Genomic DNA, 22,082 nt, shown 5'->3' with positions numbered 1-22,082 from the left:
GCCCCACTTACTAAAGGCTCTATTACCTCCCAATAGCACTAAAAATTAAGCAATGCAAGATTCAAGATGTCATGGTGCATGCCTACAACCACAGTACTCCAGAGGCTGAGGCAAGAGGACTGGGAATTAGAGACCAGTCTGGTCTATACAATGACACCTGTCATTAAAACAATAAGCTCAATCTAAGAAGATTGATCTGATGGTAGAGTACAGTTACTCATCTCTACTTTAACAAGAAATAGCCCCTCTTATTAACTGATTAGTATAGTGCACTTCTGTAATTTCAGGACCTGAGATATGGAGGAGTTCAGGGTCATTCTCAGCTACACAGTGAGTTTAATGCAACTTTAAACATTATGAGACATTGTATCAAAAACAAAATAGCCCCTATTCTTCCAAGAAGGTTATCTTCCCAATCGAACTCTGAATCTCGGAAGGATGATTGCAATGTTATGAACAGATCAACTGGATTTATCCAGAATATAAGTGAGGTGCAAAATTGAGTAGCCCACTGTAATATATCCCCTGAGGTTTCCTTACCAAGACAAAAAATTGTCTCAAATATGTTAAAACATTTTCAGCAGATAGCAAGAAAGTCATCAAATCCAGTAACCCAATCTAGATTACTGACTTTCTGTAGACTAAGGCTACAAACAGCATTTTTCTGGAAAGAAGGCAGATTAATAATTTACTAATGTATATTCATTGAGATGATCATACTGTTTCATTGAGCTTGCAATGGGCGCCACATCACTGTGCCTTCTCTAGAAACCCAAGGAATCCCCATGGTAAAACAATTACTCACGGCAATAAGCTGGTAGGAGTTATTCATCATGGCAATGAGCATGTTCAGCAGCACTACCAGGGAGATCACGTTGTATGTTCCAAACATAGTAGCTCCCACAAACTCGGTGAACTCGTGCCTGGCCTTCACATTGGTGACGTAGAGATTTAAAAGGCCAAATACAGACCAGAAGAGTGACTGGAGGGTTTCAAAGAGCCTGAAAGAGATGTGAGAACAGAGTAGTTCTATGAATAATGTGAGTAAAAGAAGAAACATGAGGTAGTCTATACGGGCAGTCAGATTTGGGGCAGGTGACTGGCATGCTCATGCATATTAGTCTCTTTGTTACCATAACAGTGTAGCCAGGACATTGCATTTGAACACTTTGTTCTTCTTTCTGGGATATTATCTCTCCCCTCTCAGTGTACTGGCAACCTAAAAATGCTCAGAGTTTATTTCACGGGCCACTTCCTCTTTTAACCACCTTTCCCACCTTCAGACCATGTTATCGACTGCTTTCCTAATTATTTGGGGTCAGCATATTCAGAGTGAAAGAATATGGAGCTTTACAAGTTGGAGGTAGCGGGGCTAGAAAGATGGCTGAATGGTTAAGAGCACTTGCTGCTTTTCTAGAGGACCCACATTCAGTTCCTAGGACCACACCACGACAGCCTGTAAATCTAGCTCCAGGGAGTCGGTCTCTGGCTTCTGTAGGCACCTGCACTCATAGGTCTACACTGACATAAGGACACACACACATCACTGTGTGTAATTAAAAATGCTAAAAAACTTTTAAAGTAAAGCTATGTTGAACTATACTGCACTAGGTTGAAATTTCAATTGGCTCTTGCTTTCTCTCACTCATTGAGTAAGTACATAAGGGCAAGTTGTCTTCTCCCTCTATTTTTGTTTTGGTCCTGGGGATGGAATGTAGGGCCCCACATATGCTAAATATGATCTCTACCACTGAGTTTTACCCCAAACAAAAACTGCCACTTTATGGGTCTCATGGGGCTCAGTTGGTACTAAGCTCGGTGGAAGAGCTTGATGAATCTCAAAATAATAAGTTATATATTTTAATGGTACATACATTAAGTATTATTAAGATCTCTCTGTAGAAACAGCTTTTACATGTTCTTTTAAAAAATCTTCACAAGGTCTTCTGGCTCACTTGAACTTCATGTATAAACTGGGCTCAAACTCAATGAGATTTGCCTGCCTCATCCTCCTGATTGCTAGGATTAAACATCCTGGCATATTTTCCATTTTTATGACTACATTATCATGACTCATAAAACTTTACTGTAAAAATCAGTAGCTTTTATAATAGAATATTGGTTACTAATCTATAAAGTGATGTGGCACTGCAAATAAAGGGGAAAAACAGGTGATGGGGACCTTAAGGACAAACCCTAAAGAAGGTTTTTTTATATGATGACTAGAGAATTTCAAAATCTGTGGAGGAAATATCGACTTTTTAATAAATAAGAAACCAATAAATTAAAAATCTTTATTGTTATTGATGATGTTACATTCAGAGATTGATTGGCTCAAGGACACTCAGCTAGCAAGTCCTGAGCCAGAATTCAAGGGCAGGTCTGCATGACCTCGCCAAGCCATTACATCAGTCTCTATTAGATGGCTTTGCAAATTATTGCTTCCTGTTTTAGTCTCCATACCCAAATGTGGAACTTTGCAGATATACTTTTGGCACCTGGGGTTTCATCTGTCTTGCATTCAGAAATCTGCCTACAGCAATACAGTGCAGTTAGCTCATGGGGGGCACATAAGTCATTTCCCAAGTCCAAAGAATTGCAGAACATAAGAAAAACGAATCTAAGAATGAATACACTTTTTTCAGTTTGCTCAAAGCGTATAGTTCTTCATTTGCAAGGTGGAGTCTGGAGTATCGGGAGTATCAGGAGTTCAATGTTATCCACGACTACATAGGGATTTGGAGGCAGCATGGTCTATGCGAGACGGTCCGAAATTGGAAAGTTACACTCATACTTCTTCGGCTTTTTTTTTTTTTTGCATTACTGAAGATGGAACCAAGGCCTTGCACATGCATGTAAATGCTTTACCACTAAACTATACCTCAAACCCAGGAATTTGTTTTCTTTAAAAAAAAAAAAGATCTTATCTCTTTGGGTTGTTTTAGTGCATCTGTAATGTACATATAATAATTATTCTAATTTGTGGGATAAAGTTTTGATCCAGGTGGATTCTGTGTGTTGACCACATCAGGTTAATCACCATCTTTACTGTCTCTAGCATCTGTCATTTCTTTGAGGTGAAACATTAAAATCCACTCTTCTAGCCAGTTTGGAATATACATTAGCTTTATCTAGAGTCACCCTACCGAGAACAAGGACACCAGGACATTTTGCTCCTATTTTAGTGCACCATTGTTCCCATTGACCAAGCTTTCCCCTCTGTCCCTCCTCCCTCCTTCTCTTCCCAATCTTTGAGAGGTGCCATTCTGTTCTAGTACTAAACTTCTAGAAGCTTACATTTATCCCCATTTCAAAGCTTACATTTTGTTTGATGCAAGTAAATATGAAATGATGAGGCATTTGAGAATCAATAGTAAGATGGGAGTCTATAGTTCAGGGGCCAGAACATGAGAAGCAAAAAAAAAAAAAAAAAAAAAAAAAATGGCAAATGCTGGGATTACAGATCTATGCCACTGTCCTGATTCATGCGATGCTGGGGGTAAAGAACCTAGGGCTTTATGCAAACTAGGCACACACTCTGCCATCTGAGCCTCATTCTTACCACCTCTTCTGAATATCCAGGAGACTGGAAGTCAGAACTAAGCAATATGATGCATTCCACAGTCCATCAGAAGACTAAAATTATAGAGAAGATACGGGGTGCAGAAATCTAGTTCTGCTAAGAGGACACAGCACAAGTGATTTTTCCACATTAGAAGCTAGGACCATGAGGACACCAGTAATAGAGCAAAAATCTAGGACAGCAGTTAGATGCTATAAGTTAAGGCATCAAGGGCTCAGAAAAAAGGAAAACAACTATGATACATAGAAATTACATCCTGAAGCATCAGATATGGTAAGAAACTGAATATACTCAAATAGAGAAAATACTCAGTATCTGTTGATTGCACAACAGACAATAATGCCATAAACAAGGCATTGATAAGCTCTGAGTTAATTGTATCTCCTGAATGTACTATGTTAAGTTCCTTCACCTACTTCTACATCTGCAAAAAGTAAAATTTCAGTGGTTAATATTGACACACAATTCACTGCTACTTGTTCTATTGGCTCATACAACGATTCCATAAAAGTATACATTTGAGAATGTAAAATCCACCTTATGGTACAAGAAGAGGAAAAGGAGAGTAATGAGGAACATTATTCCTCAATGGTGGATAGAAAGAACTTCTTAAAAGGGCACACAAATTGTCACAGTGTGATCTGGTCACCAGTAGAGGCTGGCTTATTGAATGGCATGCTCAAGTGAAATAAAGGACTTGACTAGGGGTGGTGGCATTTGCCTTTAATTCTAGCAGTTGGGAGGCTGAAGCAGAATGATCTCTGTGTGTTTGAGGCTGGCCTGGTTTACATAAGAAGTTCTGTGACACTCAGGGCTACAAAGTGAGACCCTGGGTCCAGAAAAGGTAAGAGGGCCTGGTATATACAATGGATAAGACTATTTTAGAAAGATACTGGCAAGAAACTCCATGACTTATAGAAACAGTTGAATTGTCAGCTGACTTTATAGGGGCATTACTTATTCTATAACAAAATCATCACAGAAATGGATAAACGTATTAACCAAGTTCTAATACCAGTGGGAAAGTGTTGGGGACTATTATTTTAAGGTGTGTGACCTGTGTGTATGCTGCATTTGTTTAACTCTGTGAAGTCGTGATTCTTTGCCAGTCTAAAATACCTGTTGGTCCGAATAAAAAGCTGAATGGCCAATAGCAAAGCATAGAAAGGATAGATGGGGCTGGCAGGCAGAGAGTATAAGTATAAGGAGAAATCTGGAAGAGATAAGAAAGGAGCAACAGAGGAGAGAAGGATGCTAGAGGCCAGCCATCCGATAGCCAGTCATGGAGTAAGAGTGAAAGTAACATATGCAGAAGAAAAGGAAAAAAGAACCAGAGGAACAAGGTATACAGGTTAATTTCAGTTAAGAAAAACTGACTAGAAAAAAAGTGAAGCTAAGGTCGGGCACTTATAATTAAGAATAAGCCCCCATGGCCTGGAGAGATGGCTCAGCTGTTAAAGGCTAGGCTCACAACCAAAAATATGAGTTCGGTTCCCAGCACCCACAGCTATCTCTCAAGCCACAAAAAACAATAAGCCTCCATGTGTGTTTTACTTGAGAGATCGGTGCTGCTCCCCCCCCCCCAAAAAAAAAGCAAAAAGAGTGAAATATCACACAACAGGTCAGCCTTTCAATTTTAAAGGAAATACTTTTGGAGAGGTCAGTCAGCCAATTTTTGTTCAGCGGCAATAAACATATGGAAGGGATTAGCTCAAAAAGGGGCACATGCTGAGATACAAAGTTTCTAGGAGACATGATAGTGAAGGAATGGAAAGCAAGCCCAAACTAGGTGCTTGAGGCAAAAAACTACCATGTGGGGAACCAGCCACAATTAGATTACACAGCTAGGAGGGCACAGGCAAAAGAGATGGCAGCTGCAGTTCTCAGGACATTTGCTTCTTATCTTTCCGAGGGGCAAATCTTCCAAAGGAGAGGAGTGTGGAGAGAATTTAACCCTCTGAACCTAATTCCAACCCGGGAAGAAGAACTAGAAGGTGAACTGGTATAGAACAGCTGCTTTGGAAAAAGAAATGACACCCTCTTGTGTTTCACCATTTAACTGGATTTTGCTAGACCTAATAGAGGAAAGGAAGGTTGAGGCCCTTTGTCATCAACCTTATCCATTTTTGAGCTCGTGGGACCTACTGTTTCTCACTTCACCATGCCCCTGACAAACTTCCTTCTCTGGAAAGAATGTGCTTTTCCTGTATCCCACTTGGTCCAACTTTTGTTTGACTTCCTAGGCTTGGATAAAGCCTCATCTCCTTTGAATGATTGCTCTAGCTACTTTTTTTTTTTTTACAAGGTGGGCTTGGCTATTCCTCTTTTGTGCTTCCAGGTACTCTAGTATTAGCCCACAGAGGGACAGAACATAGTGGAAAGGCAGTAGAGAAGAGTGGCTAAGGCCAAACTTTACAGTTCTCTACTTATTGGCCATATAACTTCTAAAATTACAGAATCTTCGTAAATATTAGTTATTCCTAAAATGGTCACTGGTGAGAAAAATACTAATTTCTAATGTTTGTTGTACTCATGGTGTGATAGCAAATTTTTCTTTTTTCTTTTCTTTCTCTTTCTTTTCTTTATTTTTTTGTTTTAATTTTCAGACAGTGTCTCTTTTATCTCAAGCTCATCTCATATTCATTATGTAGCCGAGAATGACATTGATCTTCTCTATCAGCCTTCTGTATCCACATCTCCCATTCTGAGATGACAAGTATGGACCATCACACCCAGTTGACGTAGTGCTTGGGTTAGCACACAGTGTACTAGTTAGCTATATCCCAGGTCTTCTTTTTAACTTTAAAATCAGCATAGAAAGTAGTAGGGACCATTGTGGCATTTTCATATATATGTACTGTACTTTATAATTATTTGTATGGTGGTTAATACTGATTGTATTGAGAAGCACCTACCAGATTGGTAAGGCACTTGTATTCTGTGTCTTTATTTTCAGATAGGATTAACTCATTGGGAAAAGGTCTGTCCTGAATGTGGAGAGCACTATCTCTTAGGTTGGGGGCTTAGATATAATAAAAGGAAAAGGAGAAAGTCCATCAGCACAGATATTCCTTTTCTCTGCTTTCTTGTTTCCATGGTATGGACTACTATGCTTTATCATGACATCTCTGCTATGGTGTACTGAAAGTATAAGCACAAAGAAATCTTGCCACCACATCACAATCCCTGACTTCAAACTCCACTACAGAGCTACAGTAATGAAAACATCCTGGTATTGGCATAAAAACAGACAGGAGGACCAAAGATCCGGATATTAATCCACACACCTTTGAACACCTGATTTTTGACAAAGAAGCAAAACATAGAAAATGGAAAAAGAAAGCATATTTAACAAATGGTGCTGGCATAATTGGATATCAACATGTAGAAGAGTGAAAATAGATCCATATCTATCACCATGCACAAATCCTAAGTCCAAATAGATCAAAGACCTCAACATAAAGCCAGCCACACTGAACCTCATAGAAGAAAAAGTGGGAAGCACACAGCACATTGGCACAGGGGACCACTTCCTAAATATAACCCCAGGAGCACAAATACTGAAAGAAACAATTAATAAATGGGACTTCCTGAAACTGAAAAGCTTCTGTCAAGCAAAGGATGTGATCAACAAGACAAAACAACAGCCTACAGAATGGGAAAAGATCTTCACTAACCCCATATCAGACAGAGGTCTGATCTCCAAAATATACAAAGAACTCAAGAAACTGGTCACTGAAAGAACAAATAATCTAATAAAAAATGGAGTACAGACCTAAACAGAGAACTCTCAACAGAGGAATCTAAAATTGCTGAAAGACACTTAAGGAAATGTTCAACATCCTTAGTCCTCAGAGAAATGCAAATCAAAACAACTCTGAGATTCCACCTTACACCTGTAAGAATGGCCAAGATCAAAAACACTGATGACAGCTTATGCTGGAGAGATTGTGGGGTGAAGGGAACACTTCTGCATTGCTGGTGGGAATGCAAGCTGGTACAGCCCTTTGCATGTCAGTGTGGTGATTTCTCAGAAACAACTTTCCTCAAGACCCAGTAATACCACTTTTGGGTATATATCCAAAGGACATGTGCTCAACTATGTTCATAGTAGCATTGTTTGTTATAGCCAGAACCTGGAAACAACCTAAATGCGTCTTGACCAAAGAATGAATAAGGAAAATGTGCTAAATAACAATCAATAAAAAAAGAAATCTTGCTTCCATTAGTTGTTTGCCAGGTAGTTTTTCACAGTGATGGAAAACTAGTGAATATACTGTATGCCTAGCATCTTGCTATGTGCTTTGCCTATACTAAAGTATTCTACTGTAACCTTATAAAGTACCTACTCTTTTCTTCATTGGCCAGCTAAGAAACTGAATACCAGAGAGACCTCATGTGCAGCAAGTAGCAGGGTAGGATATATAACCAACTTCATCGAATCAAGCTCCAACACTTAATCACCTTACTCTAGTCCCTTTGATGCTTTATGGAACATCCTCATTAAAATGTTTAGTATATGGTAAATGTGAAAGATGCCATTGAATGGGGTTGGGATTGTAACTTAGTCATTGAACATTTGACTAGCATGTGGAATGCCCTGAAGTCAACTCTCAGCAACACACACACAAATATAGTAGGTATTTGTAGTGATGAGGTGAGCAAGCCTGCTTTTCATCCCGCCTAGCTCCTGCACAGCTAGCTTAGCCCCGGAAATAATAACATGGAAACTGTATTCATTTAAACACTGCCTGGCCCATTAGTTCTAACCTCTTATTGGCTAATTCTCACATCTTGATTAACCCGTTTCTAATAATCTGTGTAGCACCATGAGGTGGTGGCTTATCAGGAAAGATCCTAACCTATGTCCATCTTGGGCTGGAACTTCATGGCGTCTGCCTGACTCTGCTTTCTTCTTCCCACAATTCTGTTCTGTCTTTCCTGCCTACCTATGTTCCTCCCTGCCTACCTATCAGGCCAAGCAGTTTTCTTTATTAATTAACTAATGAAAGCAACAGATAGCCAGAAGACCCTCCTACATCAGGTATTCTAGGTACTTATGTTCTCCATTACACTATAAACTTCTTTATTATAATGAGTTCATCTTATTTAATATCCTTATTGCCTGTTTCATGGTAGTGACTGAATATACATTTTATATTGATTTTTATTGAGCTCTACATTTTTCTCTGCCCCCCTCTCTGCCTCTACCCTCCCCCTTCAACCCTCTCCCATGGTCCCCATTCTCCCAATTTACTCAGGAGATCTTGCCTTTTTCTACTTCCCATGTAGATTAGATCTATGTAAGTCTCTCTTAGTGTCCTCATTGTTGTCTAGGTTCTCTGGGATTGTGGTTTGTAGGCTGGTTTTCTTTGCTTTATGTTTAAATACCACCTATGAGAGAGTACATTGTCTTTCTGGGTCTGGGTTTCCTCACTCAAAATGTTTTCTAGCTCCATTTATTTTCCTGCAAAATTTAAGATGTAGTTACTTTTTCTGCTGTGCAGTACTCCATTTTCACTTAATAAATTTATAAAAGATTACAGAATTGCATAACCAAGGCAAGTTCAAATGAGTGACATTATCTATAACCACAGAAACTGGAGGGATAGGAGGAGAGCAGGGAACAACTAGTAAGAACTGATGTGGGATTCCCCTCTGTATGCTGTGAATACCATTGGTTAATAAAGAACTGTCCTGGGCCTGTGTATGACAGAATAAAGGTAGGTGGGGGAAAAACCAAACTAAATGCTGGGAGAAAGAAGAAGAAGTCAGTAAGATGTCATGTAACTGCTGCCGGGAATAGACATGTCAGAACATTGCCAGTAAGCCACAGCCACATGGTGATACACAAATTAATAGAAATGGGTTAAATTAAGATGTAAGAGGTAGCTAATAAAAATCTAGAGATAATGGGCCAAGCAGTGATTTAATTAATAAAGTTTCTGTGTGGTTATTTTGGGGTTGATCAGCCGAGAACAAACAAGCAGCCTCCTACAACAAAGAACCCTTAAAGCATGAGCAGAACTAGAGAAGAGCCTTCAGTCAGTTTTTGGCTAAGTGAATAGGGTGGGAAAATATACACTAAATGACAGATGGGAAAATTTCCACTGGTTAAGTAGGAATAGGTGCCAATAAGTGGTCATTGTCTGGTGGAAGGAAGGTGGGACTAGCCTGCTAGGTAATATACCTTTATCCTCTTTAGCACTGTATCTATCCATGATTATTCTACCTTCACGTGACAAATCTTTTTTCTTTCTTTCTTTCTTTCTTTCTTTCTTTCTTTCTTTCTTTCTTTCTTTCTTTCTTTCTTTTTTCCTTTCCTTTTGAAACAGAGCCTCATGATATCACTCAGGATAACATGGAACTAGTTAGGAAGTCCAGGCTGGTCTTAAACTCACTATCCTTCAGCCCAAGCTGTCTAAGTACTAAAGGTATACACCACCATGCTTGTTCTACAACCAACCTTATATACCTCCATAGAACCAGTTATATTCCAATATCTCTGGATACAAGTGCAGACCAGAGCCTGTATATCTGTATTGGTATCATGACTCTGCCACTTAGGATTTGCAAAACTGGAAGCAGCCTGTTTAATTGCTTTAGACCCTAGTTTCTTCATCTATACAGTGGATTAAGACTGCCTACATCATGGCTAGGGAGGGAGGATCGAGTGTGTTTGTTCATGTAGACCTGATTTATAAGAGTACTCAGATCTCACAGCATTCAGTAAAATGTTAGCTATTTTTATTACTACTGTGAAGCTCTCTGTCTTCATGTTCCTATGCTCCTTGTAGCTTTTTGGGTCTTCATAGATTATTATTCATTCATGTCTCTAGTACTTCATAGTTGTGACCACAATACATCCACTTTTTATGTTTTAAAGTTTTTATATTTGCCAGTGAGATGACTGAGCAAGTAAAGGTGCTTGCCCTCAAACCTGATGACCTGAGTTTGACCCTCAGATCATACATGGTGGAGAGAGAGAGAGAAGCCACTCCTGTGCATTGTCCTCTGACTTCTGCACACAGACTAAGGCCCATGCTCACTCCAACATGTAAATAATATGTAAATGAATAAAATAAATTTTACAAATTTTGGATATAGACTTTTTTATGTACAATCTTCTTATGTATCATTTTGATATAGCATCCCAATACTCCACTTAGCAAAGACAGAGGCTGACAAAATTACTAATGCTTTGGGTGAAAATCAATGGCAAGCTTCATAGATCTTTAGATGACACAGGAATGGGAAAGATAGCTAATAAATTGAAATGAAGAATCAAGATTAAGAAACAAAGTAATCCTCTGACCTCTACACTCATGCCGTGGCACACAACCCGCCCCTCATAAAATGTAATAAAAAAAATTAGAAACATCTCATCAGCTTGAAGCAATGGGCTTAAACTAACAGATGGAATATAATAGAGATACATGTATAGCTTTGCTCTTAGGCCAAGTGTCCAAGTGCTGGATGAGAGCAATAGTGAAAAAAGCCAAGGGGTTTTGTAGAAAGCTAGCTTAAAGCGATCGGTAGAGTGGCAGAGTGGATAGACAACTATCCAATGGGTAGAAATTGAAGCAAGTGATATACAATTAATAATGGGATTGCTTCATGTCCATCCATGTTGCAAATGGCTTTCTTGTAGAACTGGTGACTCTAAATGAGTTCGCTACACTCACCAATGCTTATTTTCTGGACATACTGCATATTTACATGAGATAATGCCATTGTGGAACATCAGATAAAAGCTCCATAGGTTATCTTATATTATTTCTTATGTTTGCATGCATGTAAATCTATCTCCAGATTAGAAATGATAGTTATTACCAGTCTTCATTGTTTCAGTTATTGATGGACCTTTTGAATATGTTTATGTTCTGGGCCCCTGTATGGTAAGTACAAACCTGGTTATGATGGACGTCTCAGTTTAGTGGAGACAGAGATAGATAACTAAAATGCAGATGGTTACATATTACAGAAGACATATTTACAATGCTGTAGTGCAATACAAGAAATCCACAGTTTAAAGGGGGTGAGAAAAGGCTTTAGAACAAGTGACACTGTTAGATTCTATAAGGCTGGAGAAGAGACTGTCAATCTAGGTAGGTGCGATGGCTAATCTTGGTTGTCAGCTTGACACAACTGGGAGGAAAGAACCTCAACTGAAGAACTGCCTCCATCAAACTGAATGTGGGCTTGTCTGTAAGGATATTTTATCAATTTCTAATTAATGTAGGAGGTTCTAGCCCACTGTGTGCAGTATCATCCCTAGACAGATGGGCCTGGGCTGTTTAAGAACTGTTATTGAGCATGAATATGGAACCAAGCAGTAAGTATCATTTCTCCATGATCTCTGCTTTAGTTCCTGCCTCCAGGCTTCTGCCTTGAATTCCAGCACTGACTTCCTACAATGATAAACTATGACTTCAAAGTGTAAGGTGACATAATGCCTTCCTTCTCCAAGCTTCTTTAGCTCAGAGCCATTTATTACAGCCAGAAATCTAACTTGGATAGTGGGGACAGACACTCCAGGCAAAGAAAGTGATGCATCATGTATGAGGCCCATGTACTGCAACAAGAAGGTTTTTTTTTCTATTTGGGGAGCAGAAAATATTGACAATGAAGGAGAAGAGTGAAAGCATGTAGAGACCTGGTGTAAACTTCCACTACAGTAAAGAGGCAGGATTCACAGAGGAGAACAGCAGACATTGGATAGGCATGGAGCCAGGGGGTGATGAAATGATACTGGGACTCAGAAAGAAATTTCCACATGGTGGGGAGATTATTATGAGGGGGAGATAAGATTGCAGGCAGAAAGACCAGTTAAGAGGCTATTGCTGGAGTTCTTAGGATTTAGACCTGAACTTTCTCCCCGCTGCCTCTCTCTCTCTCTCTGTCTGTGTGTGTGTGTTGCAGGAGCTTTAGAAAGTACAACTGACTGGCTGAGTTAGTTGAAACCCTGGATGTTACATGAAGAATATGAGAATAGTGTATGAATGTCAAATGACTGCTCGAATCCTGGCTGCTGTCATTTACTGAGCTGAGGAAATAAAGGGAAAATAAGTTAGAGTGACAACATGAACATAAGTGATTTAGTTTTGGACATTCAGTATCTTGATTTTCCTGTGGAATGAAGAGCCAGGGGTTTTCAGGAGGCATCTATAGATGAGTGTCTGGACCACTGAAACCAGATGCAGGACTTTCATGTTAGCATATTTACACTATCACTCTGTAACCCTCACAAATGCTATACCCAGAGAGTGAAGGTGCCTTTCCAACTGCCTCTTCCAAGAGCAGATGAAGGACTGGTACTCCCAGTGTGGAATGTAGAGCTCAAATCAACAACAGTGTTGCCATGGAGTTGTCAGTAAGTGTATCGTGTTCCTCACAAAATACATTTCAAGGGGAAAAGAATTTTTGCCACATCTTAAAGAACAGAAGCAATGGTATTCCTGGAGAATCATAGGGGAGAGGAAACATTGGGCAGACACCAAACTTTTCATGAGGTATCTAAACAACCTCATGTTCCCCTTCTGTAAAAAGCTGTCTTTCTGATGTTCCAGCCAAGCAGCACGCATTTTAATAGGTATTAGTATCAATGTCAAAGTCAAAGTGTTTAAAACAAATTTGAATCAGGAAACCAATCCGAAGATAGGGGGAAAGTTGAAGTGACATTACTGCTAATTCGCGTCTAACTTGACAATGTGCCTTCATACCTGATACCTCAGGGACATAATTTCAAGTATGGTGGAAGCCCATTCTTGTTGATAGTTTCTGCTAAGCAAATGATGGGATGGGAGCAACATATCCATTGGCTACACATGTGTTAATAATGATTACAAACTTGCAGGGAGGCATTTCACACACTTCCTTGGTGAGAGCCCGGCTTCCTGGGAAGCACCTTGCTTTCCATTGTTCCATGATTTGGAACACTTTCATGGGAATAATGCTGTCACTTGGTGCAAAAGACACTGCAGAATTGTGCTTTTTAATGAAACTAGGTTGTATGAGTTCTGTCTCCAGAGTCTTGCAGGAGAAGAAGGCAAAGTTCCTAGTGAAGAAGCTTCAGCAAGGTGCTAAGTTACTGTTCTAGACTTGTGTGGCTTAACAACACAGTGCTAATTCTTGACCAAGCCACTCTGGGAGATTTTGTTCTGGCCTCTGGGAGGAGAGGTGGGTTATAGCCTGGTGGAGGTGAAGAGTGCTGCAGTGTCCAATGGAATGAGCCAACATGCTTCACTCCAGCATGTTCACTGGAGAGATCATGTGAAAGGTAAGAGGGAGGAAGCATGTCTAGAGACAACATATTTGGGAAGACCTCTTCCTCTTCCCATGAGGGAGATTCACAGCAGAAGGATGCTGAGACTTCCCACAGTGAAGAGAACTTTCAAATTTTGTCTGAACATTTCTAAAATACATCTCACCTCAGATTCTATTTTCATGCCTATTACCAATCGATTGAATGGAGGGATTTCTATAACTCACTTTAGGAAATACAGCTAGAGGCAAATCACATGGGGAGGAGAGAAAACATTGATTTTTTTCCTGTGAATATATTTGATCAAGTTAAAATACCTTTGCAAAACTGGGTATGATGGCGAAAACCTGTAATCCTAGCACTTGGGAGGTGGAGACACGAAGACCAGGAATTGAAGGTGATCATCAGCTATAGAGAAAGTTCAAAGCCAGTCTGGAATAACATGAGACTTTGTTTCCAAACAGCAGCAGAAGCAGCAGCAGCAGCAGCAGCAGCAGCACAGCAGCAGCAGAAACAGCAGAAGCAGAAGCAGCAGCAGCAGCAGCAGCAGCAGCAGCAGAAGCAGCAGCAGCAACAGCAGCATCAGAAGCAGCAGACTCCTTTTATCTCTGGCCCTTTTTTGTTGTTCTTGAAATAGAGAGTTGCTGTGTAATCGAGGCTGGGCTCAAACTTGTATTCCTCCTACCTCACCCTGGAAGTGCTGAGATTCTAGGCATAAGCTACCACCCCTGACCTGGCTGTGGTTACTAAAAACTTTTCTAGAATGTCAAAGTTCACTGAACTGACCTATAGAGTAAAAGAAAAAAAATAAATCAATGAAATGGACAGCAAGGTGTCCCAGTGAGTAAAAGTGCTTGTCACCAAGCCTGATGACCTGAGTTTGAGCTCCAGAACTCACATACTGGAAGGAGAGAATCAATGTCTAGAATTATGCCTTCATTTATGTAATCTCTCTCTCTCTCTCTCTCTCTCTCTCTCTCTCTCTCTCTCTCTCTCTCTCACACACACACACACACACACACACACACACACACATGTTTAAAGGACTCACAAATTCACTGGAATGTTATTTGGCCATAAAATATTAAAATTCTAACATCCGTGGAAACATAAATTAATGCAAAGTATATTAATGTTAAGTGAAACAAGCTAGCCATACCAAGACCGCATGATCTCCCCAGTATATGAAATGTAAAAGAGTTGATATTGTAGAAGCACAGAACAGAACGGCAGTTATTGGAGGCTGAGGAAGAGCGGAAAGTGGGAAGGGTGGGAGCGGTTGGCCAACAAAAACAATGTTGCAGTTGGATCAGAGCAAGAAGTTCTGGTGATCAGTTATACAATAGGGAGACTACAGATGAGAATAGCACATTGTACATTTTAAACTGGCTAGAACAGTTTCTGCGTGTTTCATCACAAAGGAATGAGAAATACTTGAATTGATGAGGATGCTAATTATGAAGATTTGATCATTGTACTTTGTGTGTTCATATATCATAACTTCACCTTGTACCTGCAAGATCTGTATAAATTTTATATGTGCAATTATTTGTTAAAAAACAAAAAATTGTAAAAGACTAATTCTTCATTTTATGACTGAGAATCACGAACAAGCTTTGGGTCTCCATAATGGATCTTGAGATGGACAAAGTTAACGCACACTGATGCACAATGTAGCTTCTAACCTAAGGAAATTGCATGAATTATCTGTCCTCCCTCTGCCCTCCTTCCCTCCTATTTTTGCTTTTGCTCCTTTTAGACAGGGTCTCACTGTGTAGCCAAGGCTCTTCTCAAGCTCACGAGCCTCCTGCCTCAGCCACCAAGTGTGTCACATCATCTAGCTGCTGCTTTTCCCCTCTTCGCTATTTCCACTATCTTTCTCAAACTGTTTAGGGAGTGAAAAACTTCCAAAGAAGGTCTTCACAGAAGGAAGGAAAGGCACTAGAGACTGTGAACTTCTGGACAAAGAGCGATAAACTTCCTTTTACACCTAAAATGGGAGCACAGGCATTTCCAATCAATCCCCGCCTCCATCCCTAAATTGGCCTAGTAGGCTAGCTGACTATAATCTTGCCCCAAGCCTATCCACTCTATCCTGGTGAGTGATGTATTAAGACACCTTTGTCTCCTTTGCTTTGAGCTTGACTTACAGTTGTCAAGTTAATTTTGTGGTTGTGAGCTCCTGGGAATAGTCTTGCATTTTCACTTGTCTTGTGACTGCCACTCTTTTGAATGCTACAAAAAGTACTCAGAAGTACATTTTTCTGGAGTTACTGCAAGGCTCTCTCTGTCTCTGTTAAATCTCTTTCTCTTCTCGTGCTACTTTCCTAGTACTCTGTGTTGAAAGAATGATCTCCTACCCCAGACCCTTTGGGTAGATCTGCAGAGAGCCCTGCTAGCCCATCGAGAGATACTGATGAAATTGCGCATGGAAAATAGAACAACAAGAAGACAGAAAGAAGGCAAAAGAGAGATGTGAGTCTTACGTGGAGAAGGCATTGTTCTGTTTCTCACACCGGATCCCCTTGCAGTTGTTAGGTTCATCGATAGCTTTGGTCTCATAGTAAAAATAAAGCTGGTTCAGTCCATTGGCAAAAGCCAGCAGTACTAGGCAGTAGATAAAGAGGAATTTGAGTATATCGAGCAGCATGCGTCCCAAAGAAATCTGCAGAGGCCCTAAGTGGGAGTTGGCTGTGAACAAGGATATGAGACGCAAGGAACTTAAAATGTTGGATATTGCGAAGAGCGCCTCTGCAATCAGAGTCGGGTGCCACATTTCCCATTCCTCCCTTGGACGAGAACCATTATACTGAAAAAGAAAAAGAAAACAACAGAAGTGCACAATATGAGAAGTACAGTGAGCCTTTCCAAATCTTCCCCTTTGTACCCGTCCACACACAAAACATGCACCCGACACCCAGCTTACATAAAATTCCCCCATGCATGGAACTATTTGTTTGTCGTTTTTGCCCCATTCAATCAGTACACAGTGCTAATAACTCTCTCCCTCCTACTCTTATCCAAATATATACCAAGCATATATACATAGCAGAAGGAATTTCAGAGCCATCATCTGCAGCAGCCACCTGGGGTTTATCAACAGACATTTCTAACTGTGAGTTTACCACACTGTTGTTGTGTGCTGCTGAAAAGGAGCCATTGGGGTTCTCAAGCTAGGAGGGACCAATTATCCCTCTTCTTGGTGAGATTTCAATTCAGATCTATGCTCCCCCCCTCATTGACTCGAACACATGGTCAATTTGAAGCTACTGAAGGACAATAGATAGATATGACCTCCTAAGTGTTCATTCTCGAGGCTCTGCTGCCTACAGTTTAGGGCTGATAGAGAGTCCTTAGGGAGCCTTTCTTCAGAGCTTTCTGCTGCATTTTTAGCAGTTTGTAATATATTCTACACCATTGCAAATGGCATGTCAACCTTCCAGGTAGCAAATTTAGTACTTCTTTACATAGCAGCATATGGATGTATTTTACTGTTTCTTTAACAACCTTACAAGTTAGAAAGGCCTTCCAGTGCAAATGAAGAACCAGGAAGTTGAAGGAGAGGGGATAGCCAGTAGTTATAGGGTTGGTTGCCCATTTCCAGCCTCTTGAAGGCCTCTAGCTTCTGAAATGTGGAGAATAGCCTCTTGAAAAGTGTGGGATGGTGAAGTCTGGACTCCAGTTTGGAAATTGTCACTTAAAACTGCCTATAATTTTACCATCACAATAAAAGGTGGCTAATGCCACTCCTTCCTGCTGTATTGTTTGTGGTACTGTGTTTATGTGAAAGAATCTCTATACTCCAGGAGGTAGGATGGTATGGAAATATAACGGACTAATTGTTATTGTTAACCCTTCCCAAGGACAGAGGTAGGTTTTGCCTGGAATTCAGTCTGAAGCACCATTACTTTATACTCTCATTTAAATATCCCAGATTTCTCTAGGACTAAATGTAGATGACTTTCCTGAGAAAATGTGTTGGGGCCCAAATTATCTTGTATTTCTCAAGTGTGATTCACTTCCAACAACCAATAAAATTGATGGTGTTAAAATCACTTGTGTGTGGCCAATATTCTTCATTGCCAGAGGAATAAGAGACCACGCCACATGTGTGCTTCTGTTTCACATAGTCCTTTTGGTGACTGAACAAGTTTGTATAATCATAGCCAAATTTTCCATATTTTCCACATTTTCCTTCAAAGAAAAAAAGCAAACTAAAAACAGTTGCTGCATCGCCGTGAGCAAGTGGGTGGTATGCTGGTCTCACAAGTGGAGAAACTGAAATCCAGAGAGGCAGAGCGACTTGCTAAAGATCACACAGCAAATTTGCTGATAAAGCCAGAACCCCACATATCTCGACATTAAGTCTAGCACTGTTTCCATAAAATGTCATTCACACGGGGGTTGATCTCACAACACAGATGTTACAAAGGTTGTTACACATTGTGAGATCTATGTGAGAGGTGGAGATTATTTGCTGACAACCAAACAGTGCCCATGTTTTAAAATGAGAAATAATCAGATGGCATATGTTCAGTCTATAATTTATTTTACTTTTATTCTGTCTCTCCAGCACAGGGAAATCTGTTACCCACAGGATGGCGAATCTGAGTGTGTAGGATACTCAGAAGTATGAAAGACAATTCCCCTGAGACATCTCTAGTTTGCATCTTATATCTCTGAAGAACAGCACCTTAGCAGGTGGATGATTAGCTCAGAGTTCATCTAGCCCAGATGTCAACAGCATTTTTTGGTCAAGTGTCAGATAGATCATAGTTTGAGTTTTGTCAACTGAGGGTCTCTGTCACAACTTCATAACATTTGCTTCCTTTGTAGCACTAAAATGGCCAAAGACAGTACATAGGTAAATGTATGTGACAGTGAGTCAAACTTGGTCCATTGACCATAGTTTACTAACCCATATTAATTTTGTAATATTGTACTGTAAATTTTAAATTGTAACTTTTAATTACATCTAATATTGTAAATGTTAAACTGTATTTCTTAGACCCTCAGGGTTTAATGGAGGCATCTCATGGCTGTTGTTGGAGTCAAAAAAGATGACGAGATGATACATTGCTCATGCCAAACTTAGCCCTTTGGGCTATTTTATATACTGCAGCTCTGTGTAATCTCTGCTTGATGAAGTGTTTCCATAGAATACAAAATTTGAAAACCACTAATGAAGTTTAATTTGCTTATTTATCAGAGGCAGGACTGAGGCTCTGAGAGGCAGAGGGATTGGCTGGTAGTGATCTAGCTCACAAGTGTGAGCAGGGACTAGATCCCTGTGTCCAGAAGCTAGATTATTGATACTAGGAAGTAAATGACTTTCCTTATATTCTTTGAAATGGATTGACATTTGAAACTTGGCCCCAAATTTTTTCAAAGAGGTGTGGATTACAATCTGTTAATCCAAAAGTAAAATCTGAAGGGGAATAGCCTGACATGGGAACTTGACTATGGTGTGAACATGGAGAGGCATTTGCATCTATAGTAAAGTAAATGTTGAAGAAATACCCACAACTCAGTAAAGTCCAGACTCAGTCTGTGTCTGGGTCATGGTGAAGGAGGGATAGACCTAAGTGATATGCTAGAAGCTGAAATGTTGATGCTCCTCCATTTGAAGGGTTGTGTGGGCACTGAGGGTCAAGCATATGTAGAGTTGTTCTCTTGGGTTATGTTGGTGAACGTCTTTTGGTTTTTGTTGCTTTAATCCCTGTGAGGTGAAGTATGTGTTGTTAATGAATTTTTTTACTCTAATAAATAAAGAAAAATCTGGATCTGGGAAATGGTTTAGTGAGTAAAGTGCTTACTGTGAAAGCAAGAGAACCCGCGTTCAGATCCCTAGCAGTCATGTCAAAGTCAAATGCAGTGGTGCAACCCTGCTGCTTAGGAGGGGGGTGGAGACAGATAGATCCCAGGGACGTGCTGGCCAACCCTGCTAAAGCACTGAAATGGTGAGTTTCAGGTTCTGGGAGACACCCTGTCTCAAAAAATAAGGCAGAGAGCCATCGAGGAAGACATTCAACAACATCCATTCACAAATGTGGACATACATGCACACACAGTTAAAAATAAATTAATTAATAAATTAAGGAATTTTAAAATGCTGATTCATCTCATTTCAATACAGTTCTGTATTGACTCCAAACAACAGTGATTTGAAGTTTTCTAAGGGGCCTGTGGAATGTTTTTTGTAACTTTTTTTTTTCAAGACAGGGTTTCTCTGTGTAGTCCAGGCTGTCCTGAAATTCACTCTGTAGACCAGGCTGATCTCAAACTCACACAGATCTGCCTTCCTCTAAAGGTGTACACCATCACTACCGGGTGTGACTTCAGTCTTAATGGTTGCCTCATCCTCCTCGGGGAATGTCTAAACTGATTGCATTTTTGTAGATGAGAGGACCACACTCTTTCCCCTTACAAGTTTTGGGGGCTAGAGAGATGGATCAGTGGTTAAGACTACTCGCTGCTCTTGGAGAAGACCTGCATTCAATTCCCAACACCCACATGGTGGTTCATAATTAATTGCCTGTAATTCCAAGTTTAGAGAATAGGACCACCTTTTCTAGTCTTTATGGTCACTAAACATATGCACACAAAACACTCATACACATAAATATGCTTTAAAAATCCAAATTCTGGCTGGGTGTGGTGGTATATGCCTTTAATCCCAGCACTCAAGAGGCAGAGTCAGGCAGAACATTGTGATTCAAGGCTAGCCTGGTCTACAAAGCGAGTTTCTGGACAGCTAAGGCTGTTACACAGAGAAATCCTGTCTTGAAATAAAAAAATTTAAAAAAAAACAAAAAAAAGAAATAAAAACATTCAAATTCTACATGTGACATGTCTTATTTATGTTTCCTTAGAGTGGTAAGAGGCAGACTTTCTGGGCTTAGCAGAGTGAGTTTAGTATGCTTTGTGATGGAGAAATATTTAGCTCTTTGGAAGCCTTACCAGTGAAATTGGGAAGATGGTACGATTAACTGATGCTGAGCATCTGGAGACACATTTTAATACCCCAGATAGAAACGATTTTTTTCATCAAGAATTCTAAACATTCCTGCTTAAACAAAACCTAGCAATGTCAAGATTTATAAGTTATAGTTTCTCTACTTCTTAAGGAAATATAAAAATATAATATTTTTATTAATTTTATACATGCATACAATGTACTTTTAAGGGAAAACTGTATGACTTAGCTAAAGAGTGCCATGGAGTTAACCCAGGCAGGATTAACCAGAGAGTTAAACATTGTCTTCACCAGGCTTTTCTTCTAAGAAAGTTGTAAGTATGTGTTAAATGATCACCACACACATAAGGCATACTCTTGGGCTCCTTTCAAAAATGTTTCATGAATGCATTCAATATTCATGCTCTATATAACTCTCAAGGTCTTGCAGTTTATGCAATATGCATATTAGGGATATAAAAATAAACTAAGTTGTTGGAGACTTGGGGGACAGCCATATTCCCATTCTGAAAGTCCTCAAAGTGAAATTTAGTATCAAAAGCAGGACTGACTAGACATCTTGGGGAATGAATTGTCAGCCTTTACTGATGGGGGAAAAACTCAACTCTAGGAAGAAGGAGCACAGCCACACATTCTGTTAAGTACCAGAGCTGAACTCAGACCTGTGATTATCCCAAATACAGGGGCTTGTGAAGAGGTGCCTGGAACGTTCTTTCCTTCACACTTGTTGTCTCATTTGGCTTGGGGAAGGTCATCTTACATGGGCTGTATCTCTGTGGATGAGCAACCAGACATTACCCACTTACAGAACTCATTAAAAATTGAAATTGTGCATATTTTAAAATAATTTTCTGGATAACCTAAGGTGCTCATGCACAGGGAAAGGATCAAAGTGATGGGGTATGCACAGTGTATATATTTTCTGAACTGGTAGAGGGATACTGAAAATTTGGGGTTTGTAACTGATCAAATGGTTATCCTGACAGAAGAAGTAATAAAGAAAGCAGAGGCTACTGTAGACCTATGTGCCACACAGCTTCTGGAGTTTTGCTGCTTCTCATATGAAGAATGGTGAGGGAAGTGGTGATGTTTGGCTTTGCGAACCAATGACTCTGAAGGTAAAGGAGAGCTGATCCTACCTATACCAGAGGTACAACTATAGAGGGGAAACCATTTTATTCTGTATGTATCCATGGGGAGGAGGAGTTCCCAATGGATATGGCATGGGAAAATGTTAATTACATATGCAATAACTGGTT

The 22,082-nt window shown here is 40.0% G+C and overlaps 1 protein-coding gene across 2 annotated transcripts in view; it reads right to left on the bottom strand.

Annotated features, from left to right (window-relative positions):
• The window catches only part of Trpc5 (transient receptor potential cation channel subfamily C member 5), a 310,345-nt gene that overhangs the window by 36,897 nt on the left and 251,366 nt on the right, over positions 1–22,082 (bottom strand). For both annotated transcript variants that reach the window (XM_057759928.1, XM_057759929.1), the window contains exons 6-7: positions 16,334–16,656; positions 806–1,001 (exon numbers count right to left, since the gene is read on the bottom strand). In XM_057759928.1, coding sequence (XP_057615911.1) covers positions 806–1,001; positions 16,334–16,656 — 519 coding nt within the window. The remainder of the gene's footprint in view (positions 1–805; positions 1,002–16,333; positions 16,657–22,082) is intronic.

Source organism: Chionomys nivalis, chromosome X, assembly GCF_950005125.1.
Source record: "Chionomys nivalis chromosome X, mChiNiv1.1, whole genome shotgun sequence".
NCBI classification, from domain to species: domain Eukaryota; kingdom Metazoa; phylum Chordata; class Mammalia; order Rodentia; family Cricetidae; genus Chionomys; species Chionomys nivalis.
The sequence above is the reverse complement of the archived record's forward strand: the minus strand, read 5'-3'. Positions and strand labels throughout refer to the sequence as shown.